Source organism: Mixophyes fleayi, chromosome 4 (genome assembly GCF_038048845.1).
Source record: "Mixophyes fleayi isolate aMixFle1 chromosome 4, aMixFle1.hap1, whole genome shotgun sequence".
NCBI classification, from domain to species: Eukaryota; Metazoa; Chordata; class Amphibia; order Anura; family Limnodynastidae; genus Mixophyes; species Mixophyes fleayi.
The window spans coordinates 105,287,385-105,300,589 of NC_134405.1; the positions used below are offsets into that span (position 1 = coordinate 105,287,385).

Here is a 13,205-nt window from a genome sequence, read left to right on the forward strand (position 1 = left end):
TTCCCTGTGTCATTTCACATTATTACACAAAACTTAATTTATGGTCATCTATGGTTTGATTTCTTTGCATGTGTGGATTGCAAAGGTTGTTTCTGACATTTGGTGTGTAAATTTCAATACAATAGCCACATTAAATATATATTTATTGAGAAAAATGTTGGTGTGTTCAATACTTATTTCAGCCGCTCTATGTATTAGTGGAAAGTGATGTAGTTAAGGAGAAAAACAAGTATAAGGGCTTGTGCAGCTGCAGAAACATACTTGCATGATAGTTTATGTAGCATCATTATTTTAGTAGCATCAGCAGGAACAGTAAGACAAACACATTTTAAAACAATTTAGGAAAATCATCAATTATCGAATAATCCCTGGCTAATATAAAAATATATATATTTTACTCTTGTACTTGTTTTTCCCCCCTAATTACATCACTTTCCACTAATAATAATACATTTTTGCCTCCATTCTTCCAGTGTGTTTCAGTAATGCTCATATTTTAAGCTGCCCACACACAAGTTCGATCCTGTCTTTTGGCCCAAGTAGAGCGTCAGGATCATTGTCAGATTTGTCCTACATATATAGGTCACTTTGAGTTTAAGTAGGGTAGTGCGGTTGGAAGATAATCGCACACAGGCCGATTATGATTGTTTTTCTGCCGCATTTACGAAGATGTCTGATAATGATCAGATATTAATATGTTATGCCAGATAGCAATCCTTTCTCTGTCTATACAAGCTGTGATATTGAGCCAATTATTGATGTTTGCCCTGGCTTCCTAACTCAAGACTTCCTTAGATGTGTTACACTCTTTTTAGATTTTTTTTTTTTCTTTTAATTATGACTGCACTTCCAACTGTTTCTCAGGTTGTGCCCTTACACATGGATATGAAAAATAAATATTTAGGGTAAATTCTAGTGGTCTAAATACGCGTGACGAATGTTACAAGTATGTACAAACGGTTACTGTGCATATTTAATGCTGAATGTGCATTTTTTTAAATCTGGCATAGCAATTGCTGAAATCCTACTTTTAATAGGGTGCAAGTTCAGAAACCTGCATTTTACATTGCAATGCCAGGTGCACATGAATTATAACGTGGGAATGTTAACCCGGTATAAGTAATGCATGTCATTTACAATGAGGTTATTTTAAAAATACAAATGTTTTTTTATGTACATTTGAAAGGGCTCTCAGAATGACAGTCCTTTGAGCTGTTCATCACACAGGTTTTTTTTAATGCATTATCATTGCTTTAACGCAAAGGGGGGCAATTAGATGCTAACGGGCAATACACAGTTTGCTTTGTATGTTTCATACCTTAATGTCTACTAAGAAACTCTTGTTTCATTAACTAGTAGAAAGTGTTCATTGATTACAGTTTCACTTTTTTTTAGCTTTTATTCCCTGCACTTCTGTAAATAAAGTATAATGCATTTCCTTTGCTAACCTACATTTTTCAATATTTACAGGCTGTATCGTAGCTTCTTCGAGAGGTGACTTCAGTCTACAATGATTTGTAATGAGACTAAAATACTTGGTAGGTAACTTGATTTGCCTTATGTTTGTGTGTGCGTGTGTGTTCTTGTGGGTCAGGCAACTGTGAGTACCAGGTTAGAAATGACTGATCAATGTTATGTAGAGTTGTTTGCAATCTCAAATAGTTTTGTTTTACTAGCTATTGTTAAGTGCTAATGGATAGTCTAATCAGGAGAGCACAATATGTTATTCTTGAGCATTCCCATTTAAATGGAAATACTAAACAAAACTTTTTTGATGTTACTGCAGGTAATAGTAGTAAATAAATGTCTTGTTATGGGGACTCACTTAGTTTGTGCACACACTCGTATGTCCATTTAGAGTTTGTACACACAGGCACTGTATGTTCACCCTAACCTGTAGTATCTGATACTTGAATGGCTGTTTATAATGGGGATAATTGATCCCTATAGTAAACACGCTATACAGATTGCCACTTTTTTTCAAACGCTTAATGAACCAAAAATAAAACAAGTTGCTCTGTCCAGCATTTGGAAAGTGTCACTGGTTTCAACTTTATTTACTATAAATGCCAGTATTCTCTATTATAGTAACCATTTTAACTTATGTGAAATGCAGGTGGAACATAGAAAGGAAGCATAGCAACCATCCAAAAGTATTAACCTTGAAACTGGCCAGCTTATAAACTGTATAGAATGTCTGCACATTTTAATTGTGATCTGTTTAGGATGTAAGCTCGTATGAGCAGGGCCCCCTCCCCTCCTGTCTCCGTACCTGTTCTTCCGCTCCGTCTTTACTGCATATGACTAGCCGGAGTTTCTGAAGTATTGGTACTTTTTGTTCATTGTTCTGTATGGTTTCACCCTGTACAGTTTACTGTTAGTACTGTGTGCGGCGCTGCGGATACCTTGTGGCGCCTAACAAATAAATGATAATAATAATAATAATAATAATCAAATGTTACTGCGTATTGTTAAATGTTATTTAATCCAAAGTGTATATGTACAGAGAAAGGAACTTGCTTGTTGCAGAGTCATCTTTACCTTCTGTTTTATGCCATCATATGTTATTTTTTTGTATTACAATCCCCTCAATGTGCAGCGCTTTATAAATAATAAAATAGTAATAATGGAAAGAAGTGTACCTGTATTGTTTAGGTGAACGTTTGATAGTATGTAATGAAGATCATTCACCCAGCTAAGTGGGCTTGGCTTTACTTTAGTTGCAGTGTGCAGACTAGTATCATTTCAGATAAACTGTGGTAAGAGAGAATGTTTTTGTTTTAAGTTTTCTGTTGTTGGCATGCATTTTTTTTTCATTTATGTAAAACATGTTCTTTATATGCTTGTGATTACATGTTGATGGAAGGCAAAAGTTGTCCAAGACTTGCGTGTTGTATTGCTTATCATTTTCTTGTATAACCGTTATAAATAATGCAGGTGTTGTCAAGCAAAGCACGGGCCTTGAACACACCTTAATGTTAGGTAATACTGTGATCACATGATCACTTGGGAAGATGCACAGACTATTGAATGCAAAGAAGGGGACACTGTGCAGTCTACAATGGTTTCATTCCTCATTTACTATACCATACATACATACTATCGAAAGGTACGTTATGTATGATTCAGCCATTTGAACTCCATCAGTCAGCATACGTAAGTGTGCTACCCTTCCAAATAATCTGCCATGAAGAGAAAAGTGGCACCAAAAGGTAATTTTGTTATGATGGGTGTGTTTGTGTGGTCTCTTTTTGTGCACTTTTTTTTTTAGTTTTTTAACCATTTCATTACTTTGTATTAATGGTATACATTAATACAGTTGTAAACATTTGACGGATGATTAAAGTAAGAAACTTATCATTCATAACTCATACATGCTTCCAGGTTACAGAGGAGTTACAGCTAGCTTTAATATTAACATATGTACACATTTAATACCCAAGTTGTGGTCCCATTACGAAGAGGTATTAATTAAGGTTGGGGGATGAAACGTCACATAGTAAACTAAGTAATAAATTTAGATCTATTTCTCTTTATTTGTTAAAGTTAGTGTATTGGAGTAGAATTACCACTGAGTAAAAACATAAATAGGATACTGTTAGCATATATTACATACTGATGCAACCTGTCTAAGCAGCATAAAAGACTGAGGCTAGGTTGTGCTGACAAACTATAGCTTTAGCCCATGTTGAGCAAGTCAAGTGGTGGGGTCATGCCTCTGGCCACTAGACCAGCCGGACCAACCAGGCAGCAGCTACTGTAAAAGGGGTCGAGCTGCCTGCAGCCGAGGTAACTGCCCATCCTTAACGAAAGCTTTCCCTTTTAAAACTGTACATTTGTTGAGTTATTGTGTTGGTAGGGGTACCTTGCGTCTCTCTGTACTGGAGTTGGTGGCACACTCCTTCCACATCAGTGTACTTTTATATAGTAAACAGATGTTCACTGTAATGGGCCTTCACATACCAATTGCAGTTTTTTGAATGATACTCTAGTTAGGTAACATGTAACTTTCCAGTTATTGTGGAACTATATATTGCTAAGCCCCCTTCCACCCCCATCATTTATTTCCTATTTAGTGATGTAGCACTGTATGCCACTCTATTACCTGCTCCAACCTGCATAGTAACGTTTTATGGGACTGTAGACCTGCATTTCTATGCAGATAATGCACTTTAATAGTGCATTGTGTTAGTTTTCGTTATAATACAATATGAAATATAACACATTACGGTGTATTAAACAGGAAGGGTTTATGTATTATATAGGTAATGTCTAGTCATAGTAGTTCTTAGTATCTATACTTTATAAGTCAAGGTTTATTAAGGAGAAGTGTTTTGAAGTGCAAACAATTATAATAAAGTTTAGTAAACCTGTTGAGATGGCCCTATAACTGGTGGGAAATATTTGCACTATTATAGGCATATGTTTGGCTTCCAGATTGGCTTTATACAGCTTGTTGCTTATCTTAACTTGATTGATTTTATGGAACATTTTTCTAATTGGACTGATCATCAACCAACAATTACGGTAGAAATCTCTGCTCATTGTTTAAGAATGAGGGTGAAATGATTAGAGATTTTCTCCATGGTGTTGAGATTTTATCTTCTTGCACTTTTACTTGATAAGATAACACAGAGTTTCCCAGAAAGCCTTTTTCCATTTTCATATTTCCTTTTTTCCTACTAGCTTACTTGGCTTTGGGATTTCTCCAGCCCATGTATCAGGAGCAAGCAGAGTTCTGTAGTCATAGCAGGAATCTCTTCATTGCTGCTCTTTTCATAAAGGCTGTGTGTTGTCTACAGACAACACACTGCCTTCAGGAGTGATGACAGGTGCCAAGGGAACCACTGCAGTGCCTGAACACTGGGCCCAGCTAAGTAACCTTTGGGGACCAGGTTTCAATGAAATTCACAGTATTTTCAGTTATGGATGGAGGTATCCTTTAACAAAGTTTGTGGTGTTTTCTGATGGATTTTTCAGATTTGGGCAATTTTCTTTCCAATACAGAGAAAAAAAATAAAAGATTTTTTTAAGTAAAGTGATGATATACTGTAATTTCTCTCAAACATTTCAAGATTTGTTATAAAAACAAACTTTTAATTGCTTTCATAGACATTTTGACAAACCTAAACAGCTCATGATATCGATCTACAGACCCCACCAGTTCTGGAACACAGAACTATATAAAGGGAGGAGTATTTCTATAAATATATATACATTCTCTCTGAACAATGGAATATTTAAAAAGAATAATGTGGTGATCCAATTGTAAAGTGCTACGGAATTTGCTGGCGCTATATAAATAAATGTTGGTGGTGGAGCTGGTACACTTTCTGTCATTTACGCCTGAATGGGCGAGCCTGGGTATTTTGCCAGAACATGTGAGAGCTTCTTAAGGGAGCAAAAAGCTACAAATGGCATTTTCAGCATCAACCACAAAATGTATCCTCCACATGTGGATCCAGAGCTCTCTCCCCACCACTCAAACTTTTTAAAGACATTTTTATTTTTTTTATTGTTATGCGAATGGACTGGTTTGAGGTGTCCCTTCAGAATGTAAAAACTCACTCATAAATTCTAGGAAACCTGGGAAAGCAACATCAACGTGCTACCAACTCCCCTGAGGGAGCAACTTTGGGAGTGTTTCCATCTGACATTTTTGTGCGAAACTAGAGTATTTCTGCAAGGTCTTCTGCTTTACCTCTAATATGTGTATACCTTTTCCTCTTTTGGTCTCTCAGTGCCTTAGGACTCTACATGCAATATTATAGGAATTACTCTTCAATTTAATGTGAATTGTAATATTTATTATCTGGTAATAACTGTTACAGATATTGTAGAATGTTTGCATTCTGATTGTAGGCTTAGATGTTAAAACTTGTGTTACAGTGTGTAATTAAACATGGACATATCCACAACTTTGTACTAACAATCCTCATATGCTTTGTCTTGGTAACTGTGAAAAAAAAAATATTGGAGAGGTTTGTGAGTACAAAAGAGAGAATGTCCTTCGACAAGAGGGGTATTTAGGACAAGTGTCTTGGTTGTGTTGAAGTTTACTGCCTCAATTGGATTTTTGCAAGACCATGCAGTTTGTTCTTTGGATCTCAGTAACCAATCAGAATAGAACAAGCTCTGAGTTGCCACAATTGAACACCAGTATATGGCAGTTAGTGGAACATACTGGGTCTACTCCTTACAAGAGGGCTGATACTATTATTAATCAAGTATTATAATACTTCTAGATTAAAAATGTAAATATTTTGTGTTTCCTCTAACAGGGTCACAGTACTTGTTATACCTGTCACTGACTTACACTTAAGAATCATATACACTGCACCCCCTAAGTAGGAGAACCATGGATGTCCCACCACCACTGATGCTGCAGCTGACACAGCAGTGGGATGTATGGGGGCAGCACTGGGGTCATGAGTTCGATTCCCGATCATGGCCTTATCTGTGTGAAGTTTGTATGTTCTCCCTCTGTTTGCGTGGGTTTCCTCCGGGTGCTCCGGTTTCCTCCCACACTCCAAAAACATACTGGTAGGTTAATTGGCTGCTATCAAAATTGACCCTAGTCTCTCCCTCTGTCTGTGTCTGTGTGTGTGTGTGTGTCTATATTAGGGAATTTAGACTGTAAGCTCCAATGGGGCAGGGACTGATGTGAATGCGGAATTAGTGGCGCTATATAAATAAATGATGATGATATAAGCTGTGGAAATCCATATGTTGTTAATAGAAGCAAGCAGAGAAGCTGCATGTATCTGGAGCTGCAACATCTAATAAAGATTGTGCTCTAGATTACTAGAAGAAATGATTTGTGAATCATACTACAGTTGGTTATATTCTGGTTCAGTTGTATGTTCGTTACATAAATTGCTGATTACAAATGAGGTCCGAAGTGAAAGAAATAATTTCTATGTTCTGAAAATCTCATCTGGCAATAATGAAATCAATTTAAGGCATTTTCAGCCTTTGTAAATCCACATTACTTACAGGACATTGGGTCCATACTGTGAAAGCAGCTTATGAAATTGCAAAGGTACAAAATCTTGGCATAAACTGGTGATAGGTAAACGACTGGTACATTCCAACCTCAGTGTCACCTAATGTGTGGTCTCATTGCCAGTGTTTTCTCATAAGTTCTCATCATATATATTTATTTTTTACAGAGGAGGAACGAAGAGTTAAGGCCAATGACCGTGATTACAATGAAAAGTTTAATTATGCAGTAAGTATTATTTATTGTCTTTAAATCTGCCTGATATACACAGACGTTAGCAGATTGAAACTAAATACATTTATGTTCAGATCTGTTAAGTCATCAATGCAAAACATGATTTGCTTGAAACTGTAAATTTAAATCCTTCAGATTAAAGGGATGTTGCAACTCCCATTCCATCCCCCTTTAGGGTTAAAAGTGATTACATTTTTTTGGCAACCACCACTCTTTCTGACATGTCCACCTGTCATGTAGAATATAGGTGGTGCCTTCCCCATGTCTCCCCCTGTACATGAAGCTGTACTGAGCTTCCGTTTACAGTGCAGGAGGAATCTGTCTTCTGCGCCGAGAGCTGCAGCACAGTACAATTTATAGTTGCTTCCTGCTTCAAGTAATAGAGGGAAACACGTTGTTACATTGCCCTGCTATCCATCATTAGGCACTATAAAAGGCTGAGCTATAATATGCTGATAAAGCTCCATTTCCTCTCATGCTGAACTCAAGCAACTAGTTAGACCAGTCTGTTATAGTCTGATAGAAGCTCTAGAACATGGTTGCACGATTTTGCAAGTTGGGGGGAGATGATTACTAATTTGCAGTGAATAGGGTCTGCTGTGCCTACAAGTCACCAGTAAATGTACATTGTACTTCAATGTAAAAGGATTACTAGAGAAATATATATTTTAATGATTACTTTGTTTAGATAATTTCTGCAAACTGATTTGTATGAAGTACTAGTTACACTGCAGATAACTTTCTTTGTCTGTTTTGAGTAGTGCTTGTAACCCTACTGAATGCCATTTCTCAGCAGCCGCAGTCACAGATAAACGGGCAATCTGCTCCATATATTGTGTGTACGTGAGAGAAAACTTTAGATAACTGAAAGCTATATTACTACAATTAACTTTCCATAAATGTGAAAGCTGGCCACATATGCATCAGGTTTTTTTTCTTTGCTTATGAACTACTCTATAAAGTACGGTATTTCTGTACAGTCACATTGACCTCATTTTGATGCACACAAGTTGCAAACTGATTATAGTGTCTTTGCTTTTCACCCACAATAGTTTTGATTTGATAGAACAGAAAGATCATTGCAGTTCATGTTCAATGTAGGACAGTTGTGGGATCATTGGATTCTAATCACACAACCACTGTATATACATTTCAATTGGCTTCGATTGCTTTTGGAGGAAGTTTTTTTTATTCAATTTGGATTTTGAATCTATTTGGCCATCTAACTTATAGCAACAATTCAGGCATATTGAGGGTATGTTACTTTCATTGAAAATTTAAATTTTGCAGGTTAGCGGCCCTTTAATTATTAAAGAATATAATTTTATTACATTTGATAAACTGTTACAGTAAAAATGTTATAGTAACGAATAGAGCACAGTGAATCATAATGTGATTTTCTAATTTGGTTACTTGGTGTGCTTTATTTTTTTTATTATTATTATTATTATTATTATTATTCAAAAATGTATTAGGAGGACTCATCTGGCCAACTAGAATTTGAAAGACACCCCTGTTCAAAAATAGGGCACAGGATTCTTATCTTTTGTCATTCTGATGGTGGCTATACACCCTGCAATTTTAACAGTCATTTATACCATTTTAGTCCTATTTGGCTGTAAATAGACACATATACTGTATATAGGACAAAAGACAGCCAGTTCTTTTTTTTATCATCTGGTGATTATTGCAATCGGATGATTGTTACAACTGACAGTGTATGTTGACCCTACTGTTCCCCGTGTGCCAAATGATTAGATCTTCCAAATGTAGCTACAAACACATGTCCTTGCACTGACATACTGTTTTATATACTACCATGTTGTGCAATATGTAGCCTGAATTACTGCCGAATATAGCTGAGACTCATAATATGTTATGCTGCTATTATGATATGTGAGGTTTGAAAATATACTTTTCTTTAACACATCTAGAACTTTTTTTTTAAAACACATTAAGGTTCTAAACGTTTTTGGATAAAAAAAATGCAGCTTTTTTGTCAATATTAATGTATTATTGTGGCTAGGCTCTTCCAACCTATTTCATTCTTACTGCTAGAGTAAAGGTTAATTCATATGCTTTAGCCAAACAATGGCCTAGTGTAGTCTAGGCATGTTCTTCATAACCATCTAGTAATGAGGAGCAATGCACATCACAGGTCTCATCTCTGCGGATTAATATACAAAGGCATCAAACAAATATGCATAAAGGTGGTGGGATGCAGACGCACTATTGATTTCTTAGAAGGTACTTATTGTTGGTTGTTTTCAGTTTTCTCTTGTAGTTAAAGGATGTTTTGCATAATAAATATATTACACATAAAAAGGACAGCATGATTCTTTCTGCCATTATGTGGCAGTACGGTGGCTAAGTGGTTAGCACTTCTGCCTTACAGCACTAGGGTCATGAGTTCAATTCCCGACCATGTTTGCGTGGGTTTCCTCTGGGTGCTCCAGTTTCCTGCCACAATCCAAAAAAGACATACTGGTAGGTTGAATGGCAGCTAACAAATTGACCCTAGTCTGTATGTGTGTTGGGGAATTTAGACTGTAAGCCCCAATGTGGCAGGGACTGATGTGAATTAGTGCGGAATTAGTGGCGCTATATAAACGATGATGATTATGTTGCTAGTCTTGGTGTAACTAGCGAGAGTACTAGTCCCTACCACTAGGTGTTTGTTCTGTGGGAAGAAGCTGGAGTACCCATGCAAACCAAGGGAGAAGGGATAGTGACCTGGTTGGAATAGAAGCCACATTAAAATATTGTCCTACTGTGTTTCACTGCAATACGTTGCATCCTTCTGTAAACGGTAACGGTTGTGATGCACCTTTTGGTGCAGTATTAATCTGCAAACTCTCCTGTGCTGACTATGCATTCTGGCACCATAGAGGTTAGGATGTGGGTTTCTCTCCCGCAGTAGTGACAGTAATTGGATGCAGCATAAATCCCAGGCTGCTCAACATCCCCTCAGGGTAGACATTTGATACCTGGCAACCTCTTCTTTGTGTATGTGCAGCATATGGAAAGCCTAGAAAAAGAAAATATTCTTGGTGTGTCTTCATTGAAATCTTACTGTGATAATAAAATACCTGGGTCTGTCATGTAGACGTTATCAGCATTGCTTGGCATGGAAATGGATGATATGTACTTTACTGTATTCTTATAAAAGCAAGAGAGGCATTAATAATTCACTGACTGATCAGATTCCATTCAATTTTAATGTTTTTATACAGATGGTAGGCAATACTGTGATAGAAGCTCAGACTTGGTATAGCTTTAGCTAGTGTAAAGGGAAGATAACTATCTTTAGAGAGATAATATAATACTTTTTTATGAAAGGTTGTTGCACACCTTTGCTTTTGATAAATCTTCAATGAAGCCAATATATTTAATTTTAGAAAGTATGTCTTATCTTTACTAATGAAATTTTAGTCTCTTAAAACGTATTCGAGAGTGAGAGCCAATGTCTTGATTGTGCTTTATGTAAATTTAAAATATCATTCATATGCTGCAAAGCATGGATGCAAAGGAACCACCATAATACTTTAAATAAAAATGTAAAATACATTGAATATACTATAGGAAAATTGGGAAACATTGTTAAAAAGTCCCCACAAGGATAGAACTGTGTGTGCTTTCAGAGGGGCATGGCCATGTCATATGGTATGATGGTATGCTCCTTTCCTGTAATACATTTGGCCCCCTTCACCTCTGCAACACGTTCTACCCCCACCTAGTAACACATGCGCTCTCACCTCTGTAGTAACACATTTCTTTCCTGTTTCTCCCATCTAGCACATTTTCTCCCCCCTTCAATTCTGTAGTAAAGTATTTTACCCCAATGCTCTCCTTAAACCCCCCCCTCTCTCTCATAGTAGCACATTTCCCCTTTTCCCTTGTAATAATACATTTATTCTCCCCCTGCATATATCTTGCCTGTACTGCAGTCAGGTGACTCACAGACAGCAAAACTTGGTCACACAAGTTAAGGCTTTGATCATGTTTCATTTGCCAGACTGTGCTCCACAGTAGTACAGTGAGTGTCTGAGAATCAGTGCAGCTTGTTTATTCGGATTCACTGCCAGACTGACCTCTCTGACAAATGGCCAGGCAAGGACTGACACTGGGGGTGAGGACTAGGGGAGTCTCCATAGCATCAGTGTGGTCCAGTACAAGACAGATACAGGTGGACCTTGGATATAAATACTAATTTCCTGTGCCGGGTACTCTTGTATCTGTACTGTTTCTAAGTGGATGCAAAAATGCAGTCTTATGCAGCCCATGAGTTGTGCTGTAAAGGATTATTGCCTCTAGCGTATAATTTGCAATTAAAAGTTGTGCCATGCCTGCCTTAATGCTACTAGTCGGCATGAAACCAAATCTAATTTTAAAATACATATTCTGTAAATTGCCTGAATAAGCCCTACAAGCATTCAAACCAGACTGTGATATGGAAGAAGAGGAGAATATATGTCTATTTTATATGTATTTGTTGACAAAATGTGTTGGCATTTATGTAATTATTATGTAATCCTCTAATGCAGGCCTGTCCAACCTGTGGCCCTCCAGATGTTGTGAAACTACAAGTCCCAGCATGCCCTTCCAGCTATCAACTTGTTGTCTACCAGCAATGCATGCTGGGGCTTGTAGTTTCACAACACCTGGAGGGCCGCAGGTTGGACAGGCCTGCTCTAATGTTTCTATACGACATCGCTCTGGCTAAACACACTGAAGGTCTGAATAACTCAGCTGAAGAATCTAGCATCTTTTTGTTTTTATATGTATATTTTATCTTCTATGCCTATTTATGAGTACATTTGTACACACAACCATATAATGCAATAATAATTAACTGCCTATGCCAAGGAACTGTGAGAATAGACCTAAAAATACAATGTAAATGAGACTATATGCAAATCTTTCTGTAATTCACTTTCAAATTAAAAAGCTTAACATGAAGAATACCTAAGAGTACTAAGACTAAAAAGCTTAACATGCAGAGTACCGAAGAATCTTTCAAATATCAAAAATCTTAACAGCATTCAACATATTTTCTACTGCAATTTGTCTCATCAAGTGTGCGGGGCCAATGTGTATAATGACTCTACAGGACCGGGGGCGGGGCTTGATGCAATTTACTTAATCACAACTTGTCCCTGCTCATCTGGGAGGTCTCTCGCTATTTGACTATCTGTGAAGGCAGGCAACTATGCATTAAAACACATGAGGATTTCTAGGCATAGTCTAAAATTGAGGAAGATCGACTGAAACTATACATATGTAAGCACCTCTTTTCAAAAAGGGTGATAGATCCATGGGATAGTCTCCTAGCAGATGGAATTGTGATGTGTAAATTAAAGAATTGAAAAAATGCAAGACTATTGATAAAAAGGAACAAAATAGTCCCTAAAATTGGGCCTTCTAGATGGACCAATCAGTAATGATTATATGGACTGCGTTTGTATACCTGGGAGCATGTGTTCTTAATTTGAGAAGGGTCTTGTTGTGTTTTGTTTTTTTTACACATACTCAACATTTATAACAACACATAACTCATACATAAATTCTGTATAATATAAAACATATTAAAAGGATAGAGGGGATGGAGTATCTCTCTCATTCCCTTAGGACAGGTCACATTTTCCTCACTCTCCATAACTGCTTTCTGATCTGTTACTGTCATGAAGTACCATTAGAATTTCCACCAACAAACAGAGAGTCATGTATGACTTTATAAGATTATTTTTCACCTTTCTCTTGTTTATTGTGGTTTAGGAATATGGGCTAATGAAATTTTCAAAAATACCACTCCTTCACCTTCTCCCATGCAGAATTAGAGGCCCTTTTTGCCCAATTCCGGTTAGTGCCCCGTATATAAAATCTGATTTAAATCACTGGCAATCTTATTTTACGGAGAAAAACAACACACATTTCTTGTGGTATGGCTTGTACTCTTCTGATTTCATAT

The 13,205-nt window shown here is 36.9% G+C and overlaps 1 protein-coding gene across 2 annotated transcripts in view; it reads left to right on the forward strand.

Moving 5' to 3' along the window:
- Positions 1–13,205, forward strand: part of ATP8B4 (ATPase phospholipid transporting 8B4 (putative)) — a 189,543-nt gene that overhangs the window by 31,442 nt on the left and 144,896 nt on the right. For both annotated transcript variants that reach the window (XM_075207957.1, XM_075207958.1), the window contains exons 3-4: positions 1,471–1,538; positions 7,173–7,231. In XM_075207957.1, the coding sequence (XP_075064058.1) occupies positions 1,511–1,538; positions 7,173–7,231 (87 nt within the window). In that variant the 5' untranslated portion in view covers positions 1,471–1,510. The remainder of the gene's footprint in view (positions 1–1,470; positions 1,539–7,172; positions 7,232–13,205) is intronic.